At 44.0% G+C, this 17823-nt stretch overlaps 2 protein-coding genes across 2 annotated transcripts in view; one reads left to right on the plus strand and one right to left on the minus strand.

Moving 5' to 3' along the window:
* The window catches only part of SLC25A27 (solute carrier family 25 member 27), a 28243-nt gene extending 23561 nt beyond the window's left edge, over nucleotides 1-4682 (minus strand). Inside the window, exons 1-2 of the mRNA XM_075555003.1 lie at nucleotides 4408-4682; nucleotides 471-662 (exon numbers count right to left, since the gene is read on the minus strand). Of these exons, the coding sequence (XP_075411118.1) occupies nucleotides 471-662; nucleotides 4408-4513 (298 nt within the window). The 5' untranslated portion in view covers nucleotides 4514-4682. The remainder of the gene's footprint in view (nucleotides 1-470; nucleotides 663-4407) is intronic.
* A 199-nt stretch (nucleotides 4683-4881) lies between these two features.
* The window catches only part of CYP39A1 (cytochrome P450 family 39 subfamily A member 1), a 74350-nt gene continuing 61408 nt past the window's right edge, over nucleotides 4882-17823 (plus strand). The window contains exons 1-2 of the mRNA XM_075554083.1: nucleotides 4882-5254; nucleotides 14828-14963. Coding sequence (XP_075410198.1) covers nucleotides 5078-5254; nucleotides 14828-14963 — 313 coding nt within the window. The 5' untranslated portion in view covers nucleotides 4882-5077. The remainder of the gene's footprint in view (nucleotides 5255-14827; nucleotides 14964-17823) is intronic.

Here is a 17823-nt window from a genome sequence, read left to right on the forward strand (position 1 = left end):
CATGGTTTACATTCAATTTCTAGCTCCAACATCAGTAGTTCCAACCCACCCAGTTGTGCTACAGAAAACAAACCAACCCCTATGGAGGCATTGTAGTCTGTAACCCATGGGGGTCTTCCTGAATTGGAAGCAATTTCACCCAAATGGGTTTATATTGGTCATTGAAATTTATCAATAGCTAATATTTAAGCCATGTGTGTGTCTTTTATTTTTCTTAACCACTAAAATCCCATCAAGACAGTTTATCCTGAAATAACTTCAGTGTGCCTTTCTAAAAATCAACGCCAATCCTTCCTAAGTAAGGAAACATTTTCTCATGGTATTACTTGTCTCTTCCTGATATACCCTGAATATAAGCTGGGAAAAACAAGATGGTTTGGGGACACAAAAGTAAAACAAACAAACAAACCCTCAAGGAGAGAAACACAGAACCTCTAAACAAACTTACCAGCGAAAATCAAGATAAATACCTACGTGTCTGTAAATGGCCGGGGTCACTCCTTGCCAAAGCCTTAGAAAGCCTTCCTCGCGGACGATCCCCAGGGCAGTGCGCATCATGCCCCTGTAGGGGGCAGAGTCTCTTGCACCGTCTCCCAACCTAGCAAGAGCAGCTTCCCCTTGCATTTGGAGTCGAGTTTTTGTGAGATCCAGAGGGAAAGTTGCTAACAAAACACAAAGCAAGGGGGGGGGGGGAGACCCCACAATAGTCAGAGAAGCACACACACACACACACAAAAAATCCTCAAATTATAGCTGTACTATTTCCCTCCATGAGATTAGTGGCTCTCAAACTGTGGATGACACCTAAGATCCGCCAGGGAGAGGGTTAACAAAGACATTTCCTGGCTTCCTGCCTACAGATCTAATTCACAGGAGGGTGGTGATGGTGCGGATGTTCATAAGTCTTGGTTTCTTTCCATATGAAATTTAGTTTAGCTTCTGCTTTTAGTTCTGAATTTTTGCTTTCCAGTGGGAAACAGTTTAACGTATTCCATTAATAGTGATAGCCCATTTATTGCACCATTAAAAAAGATGCATATAATTTTTAATCTGCCCTTTGTATTGGCAATAGCATTGATGTAAATGTGAGCAAACAGAAAACCTGAAATTTTATAATTTCATGGACTTTCCTACACAAATGAATCACCACCAGCCTTAAGAAAGTACATCGAGTTTACAGTGTTTTCAGTTCTACAGAAGTGGCACACACAGTATTCCTTCTCTTAAGGCATATGCGAAGCTGTTTTCCAGCACCAAAGTTTTATATATGATATTCTCATGGGCTCTCTCAAATTAACACATTATTTTTTCCTGCTATGTACAATTTGAATTAAAAAGAGATCCTTTAACCTTGGAACAGAAGGAAGTAAACTTAAAGTCACCCACAGAAAGGAGATCAAATTCAGAATTTTATACACAGTGTTCAAAATATCGAAATAACCACATTCTGATGAGTCTATCAACAAGACTGAGATTACCTGGGCTTTCTCAGTGACTACCCCTAGTAAAAAATCTTAGTCGTGCCTTTTCTAAGATTGGAAGGCTATGAATATTCAATCATCTTCGTGGGCTTTGGCAAAATCTCACTATACCGCTGTCCATTTCCTAAAAAGCAAATGGTTGGTATATAAATAATTTAAATAATTGATTTATTAGTATGTGAAACTTGAAGAGTTCTAAGAATTAGAAGTCTGTGTGTTTTGCTATATAGTCAACTGCATCTATCATAAAACATTTAGGATAGCATTGAGAAGAATGGCAATTCCAGTCCATTTAATGGTGCCAGTGTGTAACCAATACAGAGACCAAGAGGCCTTGTTCATGCCAAACAGAGTTAACATCATGGCTTATCATCAAGGAAAGTGTAAGTCAAGTTGTATCTTTTCATCAAATGTATTCAGTCCGTATACTGACCACATAATCCAAGAAATGAGACGGTCTGAAGACGAGTATGGCACCAGGTTGGAGAGAGACTCCACAAGAACCTGTGAGATGTGCATGATACAACCTTGCTTACAGAAAGCCAAGAGTCCTAGAAGCACTTATGATGGAGATCACAAACGATAACCTTTATACTAGAGTCCACCTCAACATAAAATAAAATTTAAAAATTATCACCACTGGGCCAGAAGCAATGTCATGATAAAAAGAGAAGAGATTGTTGCCATGTAATTTATTTTACGTGGATCAGCAGTCAAGCAATACAGTTGAAGAATTGTATTGTGTTGGGCAAATCTGTTGCCAATCCTTTGGAAGAAATACTATCTGCCTGTTCAAAGTCGTCAGAAGTAAATTCGGGATTCCTGGGGGTAGGAGTCAAAGGGTCTCTTGGGTTTTCTGTTACTCTTGCAGGCAGATGTAGCGGCCTTTTCCCTAAACTCTTAAGATATGCAATACTGCCTTCACTAAAGTGTTAGACAGCAGTGGCATTGCTTTGAGGACTAAGGTGTGCCTGACTCAAGCCAGGGTATTTTCAGTCACCTCATATGCTTGTGAAAGCTTTACAAGGCATCAGGAAGGCTGAAGGCTGAAGAGGCATCAGGAAGGCTGACGGCTAAAGAATGGGTGCATTTGAGTTATGAATACTGAAAACAACACTGAATATACCATGTTTACCTGCTATGTACATCTTGAATTAAAAAGAGATCCTTTAACCTTGGAACAGAAAGAAGTTGAAGGGCTGTCTAAAGAACAAACACATCTGTATTGGAAAAGTACACCCAGGATGCTCATTAAAAGCAATGATAGGAGAGACTGTTGGGGATGCAGAGTTGATGGAAAAGAGGAAGCCCCTCAATGCAGTGGGTTGACAGTGGCTGGAGCACGAGAACAACTGTGCGGACGTTGCAGAGCTGGGTAGTGTTGTAGGTACTTAGAGCTGCTCTCAGAGAACCAACTGGACAGCACCTAATGGTAACATTAGCACTGGACACATTTCTCAAAATAAATCCGATTCACAATAAGGACTCAGGCTCTGATCTCCAATCCATGTGTTTGAAACCATCCCATATTTCGATTCACCTATCTCCCTACACACCCACAAACCTCTTCAGGCATTGTTAACAAGTGGAACCTTCTCTACAAAAACCACTGAGCCGAGAGGGGGCTGGGGGGAGCAGATCAGTTCAAACAAAAGAACACACAGTAGTGATTTCTCTCTCTTTTTAAGCATTGATGTATTTTTTTCCCTCAGTAAAAACAATAAACAACTCCAAATCGTTCAGTCAGTTTTTGAAGTGGGTAGAAGGAAAAACAGAAAGCCCAGAAGGGAGCAGGGGATGACCCAGAGGGTGGGGCCACATCACATGCGGAGGTTACTAGACAGGAAAACTCATTTAGGACAGGAAAGACTATACATCTTCAGAAGATAATGCATCAGAGCTTTTAAAAAATAGGAAAGAAACGATGCGAGCAAGGTTAAGTACACAGTCAAGGACTCAATCTCTGGCAAAAACTCCACCTGCTCATGCAAGGTCAGCAGAATTCCATTGCACTCTATGACTGAGAGTCAAAGGGCTCTCAGATTCTCGTGCAGGCAAATGGAGCTGCCTTTCCCCTGAGCTCTTCGAGAACCTAACACTACCTTCATTAGAGCAAACAGCACATTGCAATCATACGTCTCTGCCAGTCTCTCCACCAGCCTGTGAAATTCTTGAAGATCCGAACTTGGCTCTTATCAAATAGACACCCACGGTTTCTTGTATTACAGTAATTCTAATCCCGTGGCAATTGATGGGTACCCTTCCTTAAGCTCCGGCGGTGTCGTGGGTTACGAGATGTGCTGTTAAGGGCGAGGTCAGTGGTTCAAACCCACCAGCTGATCCAGGGAAGAAAGATGAAGCTTTCTGATCCTGTAAAGATTTACGGCCTTAGAAACCCACATTAACGACCTTTCGGAATTCTACATGGTAAACACATGATAGAGGAGTCGGGGGTCCAGCATCTAGCCCCTGTTAAGCAGGTGCTCAATAAGCTAAAGATGAATAAGTGCCAAGAGATGGGTCCACAAGTTGGACTCGGGGGCAACGATACAGGAAGGGCGAGGCGGACTATGGTCATCCTCAAGAATGGGGGAACCGCTCCTCCAGAGGCTTGGTGCCTAAAATGCCCAGAGGCTGGGCAGCTTGAGAAGTCAGGCACAGGAGCACACCTCTGGGAGGGAGGTGGGGTGGGGGGGGAAGTCATTCAGCGAAGCTGGAAGGGAAAGACCCCGCTGCCCTCCAACCCCTCCACCTCCCCAAGCTGGCCTCGGGCCCACAGTGCCACAGCTGCCAGGCAGGTGGGGAAGGAAGGAGAGGGCGCAGCCCCCCTGGCCGCACACACCCTGGGACGAAACCGCCCTCCTGCCCATCCCGCCCGGCCCGCGGCGCCTGGCGGAGGAGCCCCAGGGGTGGGGCGGCCGGGTACCTAGCTCGGCCACGGTAGCTGCGCAGCCGGACAGGAGGAATTTGCTCGCTCGAGGCCATCTCTGGGCGAGCGGCAAAAGCTTCTCCTCATCCTCCCGTGGGGACATTCAGCAGCCGAGCAGGACGACAATGCACCCCTTCTTGCTGGCACCCTGATGGCCTGGCACGCTGTCACCCTGCCAGGGCGGTCCGTCTTCAACCGGCGAGTGGCCAGGCGAGCACCATTGCCCACGGTGCGCTCGGCCCGAACCCGGGAACCTGCAGCTCTGCCCAGCTGCCCCAGCCTCCAGCGGACTGGCGCCCCCGCAGCCGACCGCGGGGAAACAAAGCGGGCGCCCGCGAGGCTTCTGGGACTTGTAGTTCGGCGCGCGCCACGCCTCCCGGGCCGCGTCCTGGGATTGGCTGGGCGCGCTCGCGCCCTCGTCTCCATGGCAACAGAGCCCTCCGGCGTCCCCAGCGGGTACCCGGCCGGGGGTTGTGTTTGCGAGGTGGGCCGAGTTTAGAGAAAGGAGGCTTCGTTTAAAGGGCGAGGAAGGGAGGACGGAGTCCCGGAGAACAAGTGGCAGAAGTTGCCGCACAAAGCTGAGCCCGTGCGCTAATTTAGAGGGCGGAGCAAAGACCAGCGCCACAGCGCGTGGCCGGTTCTGATTCGGAAAGCGCCGGACAAAAAGATGGACCTGTTTGTCCCAACAATGAGTATAATCCTAGGTTGCGTTGCTCTTTTATTGCTGCTCCAGTGGAAGAATGTCCGTGGACCCCCGTGCATCGGGGGCTGGATTCCTTGGATCGGAGCTGCATTTGAATTTGGAAAGGCCCCTCTAGAATTTATAGAGAAAGCAAGAATCAAGGTATGTGATCAGGGGCCCTTGGTTTCTCCGGAGAAGTTCATGTTTTCTTGTTTTATTTCTGCCCCCCCCACTGGATCTCAAGGGAATTGACATAACTGGGGGTAGAGTTTGGGGGTGGGACTTTGGGGGGGGGGGCGTGCTTGCCGTCTGGAGACTCTACAAGCAGGTGGGAAAGTGCAGACCGCACCCCTTGACTCTGTCGCCACCATCTGTCTATAACCTCACCTTCCACAGGCCCGCCTGCAGGCTGCCCAAACTGCCTAGAGATTGATTGGGGGCGGGAGGCGGGGGTGGAGTGGGGTGGAGGCGCGAAGGGACTGGCCAGGCCTTGCCCAAGCTAATGTGACACCAGGAGATGTGACACTCCAGTGGCTGCCCTCAATTTATCGAAATCTCTGTTAAAAATCAACAGCTATGTCCTGCACAAATGTTGGTGAACGTTTTTTTTTATATGAATTACAAAATAGGATGCATTAAGCAACTGCTGTTTTGGAAATAGAAGTTAATTTTTAAATGTTAATGGCTGGAGTTAAAATTTTTTTTAAGTGTATGTCTTTAACTAATACCCCAGTAAATGGAAAAGACAAAAGGTGCGGTACAATTGTGTGATAAACCACTATCCAAATTAGAGATAATACTCGACTATTGTAAAAGTTACTGATAAAGTTTTTACAAATTTAATAGGCACTATGATTGCCCATGATGATGAACTCCATTTCCGCTGCATGCTTAGCAGATCTGTAGTTGTCGTCGATGTTTTGTACTTCAGTTAGCTTTCAAAGCTCTGGGCACCGGAGGGCGTAAATTTGTTAGCCTATTTGTTTTTATTGGATTTCCAATCACCAGAATTTCATAGTATTTGATTCTCTAGTAAATTTGTCAAGCGTTAATCATCGTTCTAATATGTATGATAGTGTAATGCACTCTGCTGATCTGTTCTCCACCTGGGTTCCACGCCGAGTTCGATTGTCCAATGTACCAAAGAATTCTACACAGGGTAGCATGTTCCTCCCAAATCTCTGAGATTCCAATTTCTAAGGAAACTTGGAGAATACTTAAGAGAGCTAAGATGAAAACGAAAATACTTGATACTATTCCACCAAAAATAAGTACCACAAAAATATAATATAGTTACAGGAGACTAAAGGAGACTTACTAAAGTGGAGCGACATCTCATTTGGGGATGTTTCATGGATCAGAAATCCTAATATATAGTGAAAATTTCAGTTTTCCTTATGATGAGCTGAAGATACAATGCAATCCAAATGCAAATATTTACTGAAATGAAAAAGCTAAGGACCACAGGCCTATAGAGTGTAAAGAAATCCTGACTAGTCAAAGTAATATGGAAGAGAAAGAACAAAGCAGGAGGTCTTACACTCCCTGATAACAAATTACACCCAGTGTAATCAGTATAGCTTGGTGTTGGTTTAATGAAAGACACATACACTAATGGAATAGAATTAACAACTCAGCACTGGACCCAGTCGTAATTTGGAAGCAGCTTGATGACAGAAAGTTTTTTTTTGATATATAGACAACAGATTTTTCACAAGGAATCAGAAGAAGTCCTTCAAACATAGCAAAGCCTTTCCAGGGCTTGAAGAATGGGCTCCCGATGGGTAGACACCATGACTTGCATTCAGAAGCTTTTAAGACCCCAGGCCCCTCACCCAAGTAGAAATAATACATTGTCTTTGTGGATTATGTCATGCCAATGAACCTTGGTGACCCCGAGACGATGGTTCTAAGCACCCAGGTCCAATAGACACTTAAAGTGTTTGGTATTGCTCTGTTTCCCTTCCCAACTTATATAGCTTGAAGTCTATGCATTCATACGTAGATGGTTATTAGTGTTACTGAAGGATTGTATATGTAATATTCAATTCACTACCACCGAGTTGGTTCCTATTCATAGCAATCCACTAGGACAGAACTGCTCCCATGACCTGAAAATATGTAAGCTTTTACTTTTCGTTTCCTGCTCTGGATACCTTTGTGGGCTTTTCATAAAAGGCCTCTATCATATTTCAGAATTTCCCTGTAATTCCTGGTTTATTTAGTATGTTTACCAGGAAAATACTTGGGATTTTTGTCAAAATGTTTTTCAGTGTCAACTGAGATGATTGGGTGGCCTTTTCTATTAATATAGATTATATTATATTGTAAATTAATTATGTTGTTTGTTTCTCTAATGTCGAACCAGGCTCGCATTCCTGCAATGACGTTCAGTTACTCATGATATATAGTCACTTTTTAAGATGTCGATGGATTTGGGTTGACAGCATCTTGTTGAGGAGTTTTGGGTCTTCATTTATAAGAAATATTAGTCTGTAGAGAAGTGGTAATTGCAAGACATTGATGATTAGCTGTACATTTAAGATGAAACTAGTGGACAATTTTGTATCTTTCTTGAGCAAAGCTGGTCTGTTTGTGGCTTACAAACCTACTGATGACTTGGAAATAATATCCAAATGCAATGATGTATAATTATTCAATAAAAAGGAAGGTACAGATAAAGGATAGCATGACTAAAATGAACATTAGATTTCATCGTGAAAATTATTATTGCTGTTCCCATTTTTCATATTAGTTTTATCTTGCTATAATTGGAACATTATATAATTCAAGAGTTCCATCATATTGAAGAGGGTTGTGCAAACATCACCCCAATCAACTTGGAATATTTCCTTCTTTCCAGAGCCCATTCGTATTGACTTCCCCTTTCCCCACCCTCCCTTTGATACCCCAGACCCTAGGTAATTATTATTGCAGTTACTGTCTTCATAAATCCTGCATTCCCTAGATGGAAAACCATGAAATAAGGACAGGAACAAACAAAACAAAAAGGACCCAGTAACAATGATCATTTAAAATGGTGAAAGACTTCAATCTAAGAAAAAGCAAACGGTATTAAAAATTTAGGATAAATGGAAAGTGGGTCCAAAGGGAGATCTAATGGGTAGGTGTTATGTTCCAGTCTACGTACAGTTGCTAAGAAGCTCTTTACCGGGCATTAGGGCTGTTCACATTCCTCGTCTGTGGGCAGTGGGATTCACCAGGGACTCAACCCATGTGGGGACAGTGCAAAGGGATTTCAGACTCCCACTATCATTCATAGCACCCCCAAACCAGATGTTTAGATTTAGCCACTGGTACCATTCCCTCCTCTAGGTTTGGATCTTACTGTTTATGATCCTTGAATCATGCATAATGGTGTGCTTCTGTTTGGACTTAGCTGACTCCTCAATTAGATGGCTGCTTATTTTTAGACAAGCCTTTAAGATTCAAGACACTTTTTCCCCCTGATCCTCTGTTTTTCCAACAGCATATTCTGGCCTAGAGTTCAAGGGAATATTTCAGTTCTCTAGTTCTACAATGACTCAGAGTCCAGTTTGCCCAGTGGGATTTCCAATTTGGGTCCTTCTAGTGTGGTCTATGAAGGATGCTGTGCGCCTCCAAAGGACAGAGTTCATTGTCCCTGTAGTCTATAGGACGCTGCCCAGGTCATCAGGGGTTAGTTGCAAAGTAGATCAAGTGTCCAGTTGGGAACATAATGCTAGGTATATTCTCCCTTTCGTGATTCTATAAGTAATATTGAGTGTTTTGCCCACCATCAGAAGTGTAATTGCTTTCTCCTGTACAGACACATTTCCCCCACTCTTTATCTAATTTCCCGGTAAAGTCCATTAATTACCGTACTCTTGTAGCGTTGTCTGTTGGTTTGGCATGACCATATGGCAAGGATTAATTGGTCTTCTCCTTATCTCCATAACATGGTAAAACTAATCCCATCTGTATTGACTCACTGTCACCATGTCGATGACAACTATAGCAACCCTATAAAACAGGGTAGAACTGCCCCTGTGGGTTTTCAAGACTGACTGTTTAGGGGAGGAGAAAGCCTCATCTTTCTCCTGGGAAGCAGCTAGTGGTTTCAAACTCTGACCTTGTGGACCACAGCCCAAAGCACAACCACCAGCGCTCTATTGAGGTGATTTTTAAGATAATCTAATAAGGGTATAATACATGGTTTATGGCAACTAGGTAGGCACATGACCTCTCCTCCGAGGGGAGCACATTAGAGGATTGCAGGGCCTGGGAACTGAAGACTGTCCTTGCCTGGGGTTTTCTCCTTATAATCGTGGGTTCATATGATATATACCCTTTCGCGATTGACTACTTTCACTCAGCACAATGGTTTCCGGAGCCATTCGGATCATGAAATGTTTCGTGGTTTCTTCAGTGGTTTTTAGGGATGCACTGTGTGTATGTACCAGTTTCTTCATTCATTCTTAATGGGCATTCGGGCTATCTCCAGCATCTTCTCCTGTGAACTGTGCTGCAATGAACACGGGAGAGCATCTGTTCTTGTTTGTTCTCCTTCTTTGGGGTGTTACACCTGGCAGAGATACTGCTGGGTCATATGGCACTTCTATTCCCTGTTGTTTCAGGAAGCACCTTATCACTTTCCACAATGGCTGTATAGTTTAAAAAACAATTTATTTATTTATATTTTTAACATTTTATTAGGGGCTCATACAACTCTTATCACAATCCATACATATACATACTTCAATTGTATAAAGCACATCTGTACATTCTTTGACCTAATCATTTTCAAAGCATTTGCTTTCCACTTAAGCCCTTTGCATCAGGTCCTCTTTGTTCCCCCCTCCCTCCCCCCTCCCCCCTCCCTCATGAGTCCTGGATAATTTATAGATTGTTATTTTGTCATATCTTACCCTATCCGGAGTCTCCCTTTACCCCCTTCTCTGCTGTCCGTCTCCCAGGGAGGAGGTCACATGTGGATCCTTGTAATCAGTTCCCCCTTTCCAACCCACTCACCCTCTACTCTCTCAGTATCGCCCCTCACACCCTTGGTTCTGAAGGTTATCGTCCACCCTGGATTCCCTGTGCCTCCAGCTCCTATATGCACCAGTGTACAACCTTTGCTCTATCCAGTCTTGCAAGGTAGAATTTGGATCATGGTAGTTGGGGAGAGAAAGCATCCAGAATCTGGGGGAAAGCTGTATTCTTCATTGGTTAAAAACAATTTTTTAAAACAAAATGAAATACTAAGATATTATAGATCATGGCTTCTATAAGTTAGCTCTAGGTGATCTAGCAATTATTAGTGCCTCTCTCAGTGATGTGGAGGTGCTTGAAGTTTAGTAGGTAGATGGTAACCTGAGAAGATCAAGGTATCTCAATGAGCATCTTCAGCGGCATTTCTAGTTATTCTGATCTGGAGGTAGGTAAGGCTGTGGCTTGTGTAGACTATTAGTCCCGTAGACGCGTTTCTTCTTTGAGTCGTTGGTTTTCTTTCACATTTGCTCCAGATACATTGAGAATAATAGTTGTATCTCTGATGGCCACTCACTAATTTCTAAGACCACAGAAGTCACTCAGCAAACTACGACGTCGAACATCAATTTGTGAGCGGCGTTGTGGTAAATTGACTTCATTGCCTCCTAAGACCATGGTCCTCAGCCTCAAATTCAGTAACCTGTTTCCAGGAGGTCTTTGGTTATATCTGGGAAATAGTTGTACGTTGTGCCCTGTGGGATTTATTTTATGTATGAATATATAAGGGAACTTCAAAATGATCATGGGAAAATGGAATGAAAGGATAAAGGATTTTTCCCATGATGCGTGAAGCTTCCCTGTACTCATACATGCGACACACACGAGCATATGAATGTGTTTGCCTACAGAAACAGCTGCACGTGTATGCATGTTATATATCCAGATGTGCTTATGGATAAGCAAAGATCTCTACCTGTGTAACCACTCACACATATTTTTCTTGTTATTCTTGTTGACAATACGTAAATATTGTGTGTTTCATAACAATTGTCTTTTAGTCTTGTGTAGCGTTTGGTGTCATCATTTACAACGTGGTCCCTTTGTGCTGACTTCACTTATTCAGTATTTCCTTATGCATCACCCAAACTAGCAAATGTCTGTCATCTAGAACGTGGTTTCCTCCTCGCTGCACCCTCCCAGCCAGTGTCAGCGTGTGCTGCCACACTGCCACGGTCACCTGCCACGTCCCCATCCTGGTCACACCCAGGATCAGGATACTGTGGTTACTCGCTCCCCCACCCAATGAGGGGCAGAGAGTAGATGACGCACCCCAGTCACCTTCAACACCCTCCTGCTTTGCCCACCCCATGAACAAAAGTGAGCCACACGCCCTCCCGCTGTACACTCCTCCTGCCACCCTGCCTACAAAGTGAGTGACAGGGTTTTCTTGGAGACCTGGTTACCCGTAGAACCCCATGCTGGCTGCTATACCCACCGAGTGAGCACCAGTGGGTGTATCTCCCCTACTAGTTGCCCCCATACACTCCTGTCCGCCACACCCTCTTCCTGAGACCCTTCCCACCCAGTGAGCAGCAGTGTGTATGCACACACCACTCATTGCCCATCCATCCCCACTCACCATCCCACCCATCCAGCAAGTGATATTTTGTGGCTTCCTGTACCACCGGGCATTGACAGGCAGCAGCCTACACCTACCAGAACACCCTCAGTCATTGTGCGTGCTTAATCATTACTTTTAGATATGGGTGCATCAATTGGAATACTGATTGTATCGGCAGGATTTCCTTGTGTGAGGATGTGGTAGTTACATAATTTCATGTCAACATGATGAATAAATGTAGGGGTGGAGTCTAGCCTGTCAATCAGGTCACAGCCTGATGGTGCCTCCTTGTGGGCATGGCCTTCTCACGAGGATTCTGGGAACTGCCGCTCTCTCTCTGCTTTCACCTTCTGGTTGACAAGCCATGTGGAGCCACGCGAAGACCTGCCAGAGCCCTGGAGATGCTTCCAGCACCCCTGGATCCACAAGACTTTGCCCCTACTGACTTGTGATCTTCCTGCATTTTGCATCATTACATGTGCTGTCTGAGTGTGCAGAACATACAGACTAGTATGGGACTTAGGGGCTAATATCAGGCTTATGGACTTGATCTGGACGGACGGGGCTATTTTCTTAATATACAATTACTCTTTGATCTACAGCTCTTCTTAAACACATATGAATGTCTCTGGATTTGTTTCTCTAGCCACCCGGTCTAACACAGAGGATAAATATTATCCTATCACAGGCAGCTTTGTACTTCAAGATGGATTGTGAAATGCCTTCTTTTGGTAGTGAATGAAATACCTTTCCTCTTGAATCTATCATTCCCAACACAGTGAACCACCTGATTGTCAAAATGCCCAATGTCAATCCATTTCAGCTCACTAACACATAGGATTTCAATCTTGATGCATGTCATTCCAATTTTGACAACTGTCAATTCTCCTAGATTCATATATTATATATTTTGAATATAATTGATGTACTTGGCTTGGAAATTTTGATTTTGATAGGTCCTGTTCTAATTTATTTTGGACTTATCTTGTATGGACTTCTTAGAGCTTCCTGAGTGGAAATCTTCACACCTTTCATGGTATTTGGGGCACTTTTGTCAATATATGTGGGACATTTCTGCCAATATATCTTCAAAATTTCTTTCTATAATTTTCCTTCTCTGCTGGAATTCCTATTACATGTAAATTGTTCCTCTTGATCTCACATAGCTCTTAGGATTTCTTTATTTTGTTTATCTTTTTTTCTGGTTGTTCCTTAAACAAATTTGTATCAAGGCATATGTCCACTATTGTGCTGACTCTTTTTCTTATTCATCCAATTACTCTTCTGTATCCTTCCACTGAGCTACCTCTTTCTGATATTGTACCGTTAATCTTCTGGAATTCAAATGGGTTTAAAGTGATTTTTTATTGAATATATCATTTTGTTCATCTACAGTTTACCCAAACTATTTTGGGCTTTTTCCTGTGATTTCCTCAATGTCTTTGAGGAACATAAATATTAGTCTTTTGTATTTTTTTTCAGGTTCTACTATCAGTTCTCCCTCATCAACAATTTCTGTCTTTTATTTTTGAACATTTTCCTGTGCCATCATATCTGATGTCTTCATATTATTGTTAATCAACCAATCTACCTGTTGCAATCTGTCTTTGCAGCAGTAATTTTAGAATTGTCTATATATTTCTTTTTTGATATTATATTTATGATTTGTTATACTTTTATGCTTTTGTTTTAATACAGCTGAAGGTTAGCTTCTTCCCTTTCTTTTTTTATTATCATGTTTGCCTTCCTGTGTATATTTTAGTTGATATAATTATGTAGTATTGGTGTATATCTGAATATGCACCTGCCAGATGCCTGGTCTTTCTTGGTATGAGTGTGGGACTCTTCTTCTCCCTGGTCCAAAGGATAGGCAGTTGCACACACTCTGTGCACCTGTGCTATAGTTTGGATGGGCAGAGAGCAGTGTCCTACTTACCTGGGAGGGGTTTATGGGAGAGAGGAGAAGGGGCATAAAGCTGAACATCTGGGATGGGTACTGGTTGAAGTGGAGCCTGCTCTTGTTTGCATAGAGAGTCTGTTCCTCAGGGAAGGGCAGTGGGCATGGCCAGGTCAATGGCATAGGCTCCTTGCACTTCTGGGAGGGAGGAAAGGTGTGCCCAAACTTTGTTGTATCCGTGCAGCCCCCCACCCTAACACACATACACTAAAAAGCAGTCCCTGCACCAAGTCCCTGTTCTTCCCCTTCTCCCACTCCTTATTCCTCGCTCTAAGTCTCTCCCATCATGCACTCCCTGTTTCTCTTTCTTTATAACTCCAAGAACTCAAATCCGTTTTGTACTCAGGAGGCACGTCCCTGTAGTTCCCTGGTTTTAAAGCTGTACCACTCCAGTGTTCCCCCCTCCCCCACATGTCCCATCCCTATTTCCTGCCCACCCGCTGGCTCCTTTCTTTCCTGGCTTGTTTGCATGGAGTCTCTGCCACCAGCTGTGCTCCTTTTGCATTTGCTTACCTGGGTCCCTACATCTGGGAGATTGTTGAATGTCATCCCCCAAATCTCTGTGCTATGCTGTTCTGTGTAGGGACTCTGGGGGTGTAGGGGTCATGGTTGGACTCTGCTGTTCTGCGCAGGGACTCTGGGGGGTGTAGGGGTCATGGTTGGGCTCTGCTGTTCTGTGCAGGACTTGGGGGTGTAGGGGTCATGCATTGGGCTTTGCAGTTAGCATGTTGAAACCATGAGGCACTCTTCAGGAGAGGAAAAAAAATAGACATTTTGCTCTCATGAAGATACTCAGCCTCCGAAACCCACGGGACAGTTCTACCCTGTCGGGCAGGGTCACTATGAATTAGTGCAGACTCCGTGGCAGTGAGTGAGTTAGTGCATCAGTGTGGTAGCTTCTCTTTGCTGGTGGTGCTGTGAACTGCAGTTTCCCCACTGGCCATCTTCAACCTCACCTCCTAATCCTTGCTGTTTCTTCAACTCAGCAGTTGATGTTCTGGGATCGGACGTTGTTCCTTGTGTCTTGTTTTTAATTAGCGTGTATGTCTTTTTTTATGAAAGAGTTGTTGGGGTCTATGCATCTATCCTGGTGACTCTTGAAAAGCATGATTTTAAATATAACCACGTCACAGTAGTTTTCAGAAATATTTACTAATATTATCTGTGTTTGTGTATTTTATTTCAGTATGGACCAATATTTACGGTGTTTGTTATGGGAAAACGAATGACTTTTGTTACTGAAGAAGAAGGAATCGACGTGTTTCTAAGATCGAAAAAAGTAAATTTTGAACTAGCAGTGCAAACTCCCATCTATCGTACAGGTAAAAGAATTTTTCACAGGGTTCGTTGGAAATACAACAGCAGAATCCAAGAATTGTTCACATAAAAAGTATATTAAAAGTATGATATTGTCAGACCTGTACTAAGAAAAACAAGGGCTCTTTATTTTATTCTTAAGGGTGGGGTAGAAGGTGAAAGCATATACAATACGTTTGTCTAGACTTAGAAAAATATATTGGTGACAGCATGCGGTCCTTAAGTTTCAGTTAGCCATTTGTGAGAGATGAGAACCCGCTCTGATTTTTTTTCCTCATAACGAACATTTGCAATCCATATCATGTTACACCTCCCAAGATAATGTTAACTGTCACCTGCTGCTTGTACATACACCCTTCTACAGCTCTTGGCTTGATTGCATGTTGCTACTCTGCTTCCTGAAAGTAGAATTTCACTGCTTAATAAGCTGAGTACTATTGGCCTTTCCTGGCGTGTCCCCCAGGGTCAGGAAGGTGAGTGACACTTGGCTTGCCCTTTCACAGTTCTCTGTCTTCAGAGACTGCTGGGTTGTCCCAGCCAGCATGTGTCCAGTGTGGCTATCTTTCCATCCTCCCAGTCTATCAGCACTTATGTGGAGGCTGGAAGCCATTTGGCACGCCCCGATGCAGAGCTGGTTCATTTTGTGCCTGCGGGCTTGCTAGGCTTTCACAATTGCTTGCTCATTGCTGCTGTCCCGAGGTCTTTCTCTCCAGTTCCCTGCTTTGTTTTGTTTCTCTCTCTCTCGCTTGCTTTTTCATGTAGCCTCCTGTGCCTTTAAGACCAAAAAAGAAAATTCTTCCAGAGCTATTTGTGATCAAGAAGAGTGAGTATGCAGTGTTTCCTTTCTTCTCCCGCTTGCACGATGGAGCAGGATATTAGAAAAGGTACAGTCACTGTGAGAGAGAAGCTGTGGCAGGCTCACTCCATTTTCCACATGGCCAGAGCAATCTCTACCTAAAGCAAACACACAGACACGCACCCCACACTCTATGTAGACGCTGTTGAGTAGGTAAGTTCTGTCTTCATACAGGAGCCAAATGCAGTTGATTCTGCTCTAATTTACTTAATTCGGTTCATCAAATTTAGGTCAAATGGGCCTGACGGTACAAGTGAAATTTTCTAATTAAAGATGCTGAAGCCTGGTGTGAAGACTGGGACTGAGAAAAGGACTGAGTATACACATCAATCAGTAGGCTGGCCTCGTCTTATCAGTATGTATTACTGATATGTATGTGTGCGAAGAAAATAATATGGAGAACCACTATCTTGGAAGTGAATGTGCGTGATGTACTCCTTCATTGAATGGTTCTGCCAAGTCTTCATGAAGGCGTCCCTGAGGAGTAAGCAGCATGTCATGTGCCTTGGACCGAAGAATGCAGACCGGCTTAAAAGACAGGCAGAACTACAGAAGTGTGCTGTTCTGAATGGTGAACTGTTTATGTTCAGTATTGGATTACATGGCCTTAGTGACAGAAATGATACCAAAACTTGTATGATAGAATTTTCAAGATGAATAACCAATTCATTGAAAACACTTAAAAAAAACAAAACAAACCCAACAATATAAATGGTCATTCTCCATACGAACATCGCAGATAAAAGACGCAGGAATCAAAATCAACCGCGTCTGTGCAGTTGGAGAATGAAGGCGGAGGAGCTCAGTATCATCAGTCAGAACAAGGTCAGGGGCTGACTCCACAATCAACCAACAGTTACTCATCTGGAAGCGCGAGTGGAAGCTGAAGAAAATCAAAGACGTCCACTCGAGTCAGAATAGTATCTCGAGCGCATCCTACCTGAACGTAGCGATACCAAGAAAAGCGGATTGCATTGAGCAGTAATGACGGAAGACCAGACTCCTAGTAGAATGATGTCAAGGGCATCCTACCTGAAGAGCAAAAGGTCATTAAAGAGACAGAGAGCAGGCCTGGCCAATCAGCGCTCCTGATTTACAGGACAGCTGTGCCTTTCACGCCAGCACCAGGGCCGCGCCAGCGCACACGCGGACAAGCACCCAGCCGATGACGCGCACTGCTATCAGGCCCGCCTGGCTCAGGGAGGGGGCAGAAGAAGAAAAGACCAAAAGGGAAGCCAGAAGATAACCTGTAGCTTGCTCTAGAATTTAGAGAGTCTAAAGCAGCTGGGAGAAATGAGCAGAGAGACCTGGAGCCAGAAAGGTAAAAGGGATGATGAGCAAAGTCAGCATTTCTCAAGTTGAAGGAAGTGAAGAAAACCAGTAACCTTGCGTTGCAATATTGAAGAGTTCTACGGGCCCGATATTGAACTGTGCCCAACGCATCCAGATATGACAGAAAGAACACACAGGATCACAGCTCCGAAAAGAATAAGTCCGTGTTCAAACATTTCTTGAGCTAACGTAGAATCAAGAACGGATGGTTTTAAAGGAAGCTAGCCAAACTGCACTGGAGGTATGGGTGAAAACAGCGGGTGTGGTGGGGGCACTTCTGGAATGGATGGAATGTCAATTGAAATGTTTCAGCAAACAGATGCAGCACTGAAGATGCTCCCTCATCTACAAGACATTTTGACGTCAGCTGACTCGGCCAGCTGACCAGAAGAGATCCAGGCGTGCCCATTCCAAAGAAAGGTTACCCACAGAATACAGAAGTTAGCATGCAATCTCATTAGCATCACATCACGTGCAAGTAAAACTTACTGGAGGTTATTTTTTTAAGGTTGTGGCAAATATTTACAGAGAACTGCCCGAAATTCAAGCTGAATTCTCAAGCGCATGTTGAATAAGGGTCATTGCTAATGCCAGGTGGAAATTGGCTGAAAGCAGAGACTACCAGAAAGATGTTTATCTACGTTTCATTGCCTGGGCAAAGGCATCCAACCGTGTGG

The sequence above is a fragment of the Tenrec ecaudatus genome, chromosome 7, assembly GCF_050624435.1.
Source record: "Tenrec ecaudatus isolate mTenEca1 chromosome 7, mTenEca1.hap1, whole genome shotgun sequence".
In the NCBI taxonomy this organism is placed as follows: domain Eukaryota; kingdom Metazoa; phylum Chordata; class Mammalia; order Afrosoricida; family Tenrecidae; genus Tenrec; species Tenrec ecaudatus.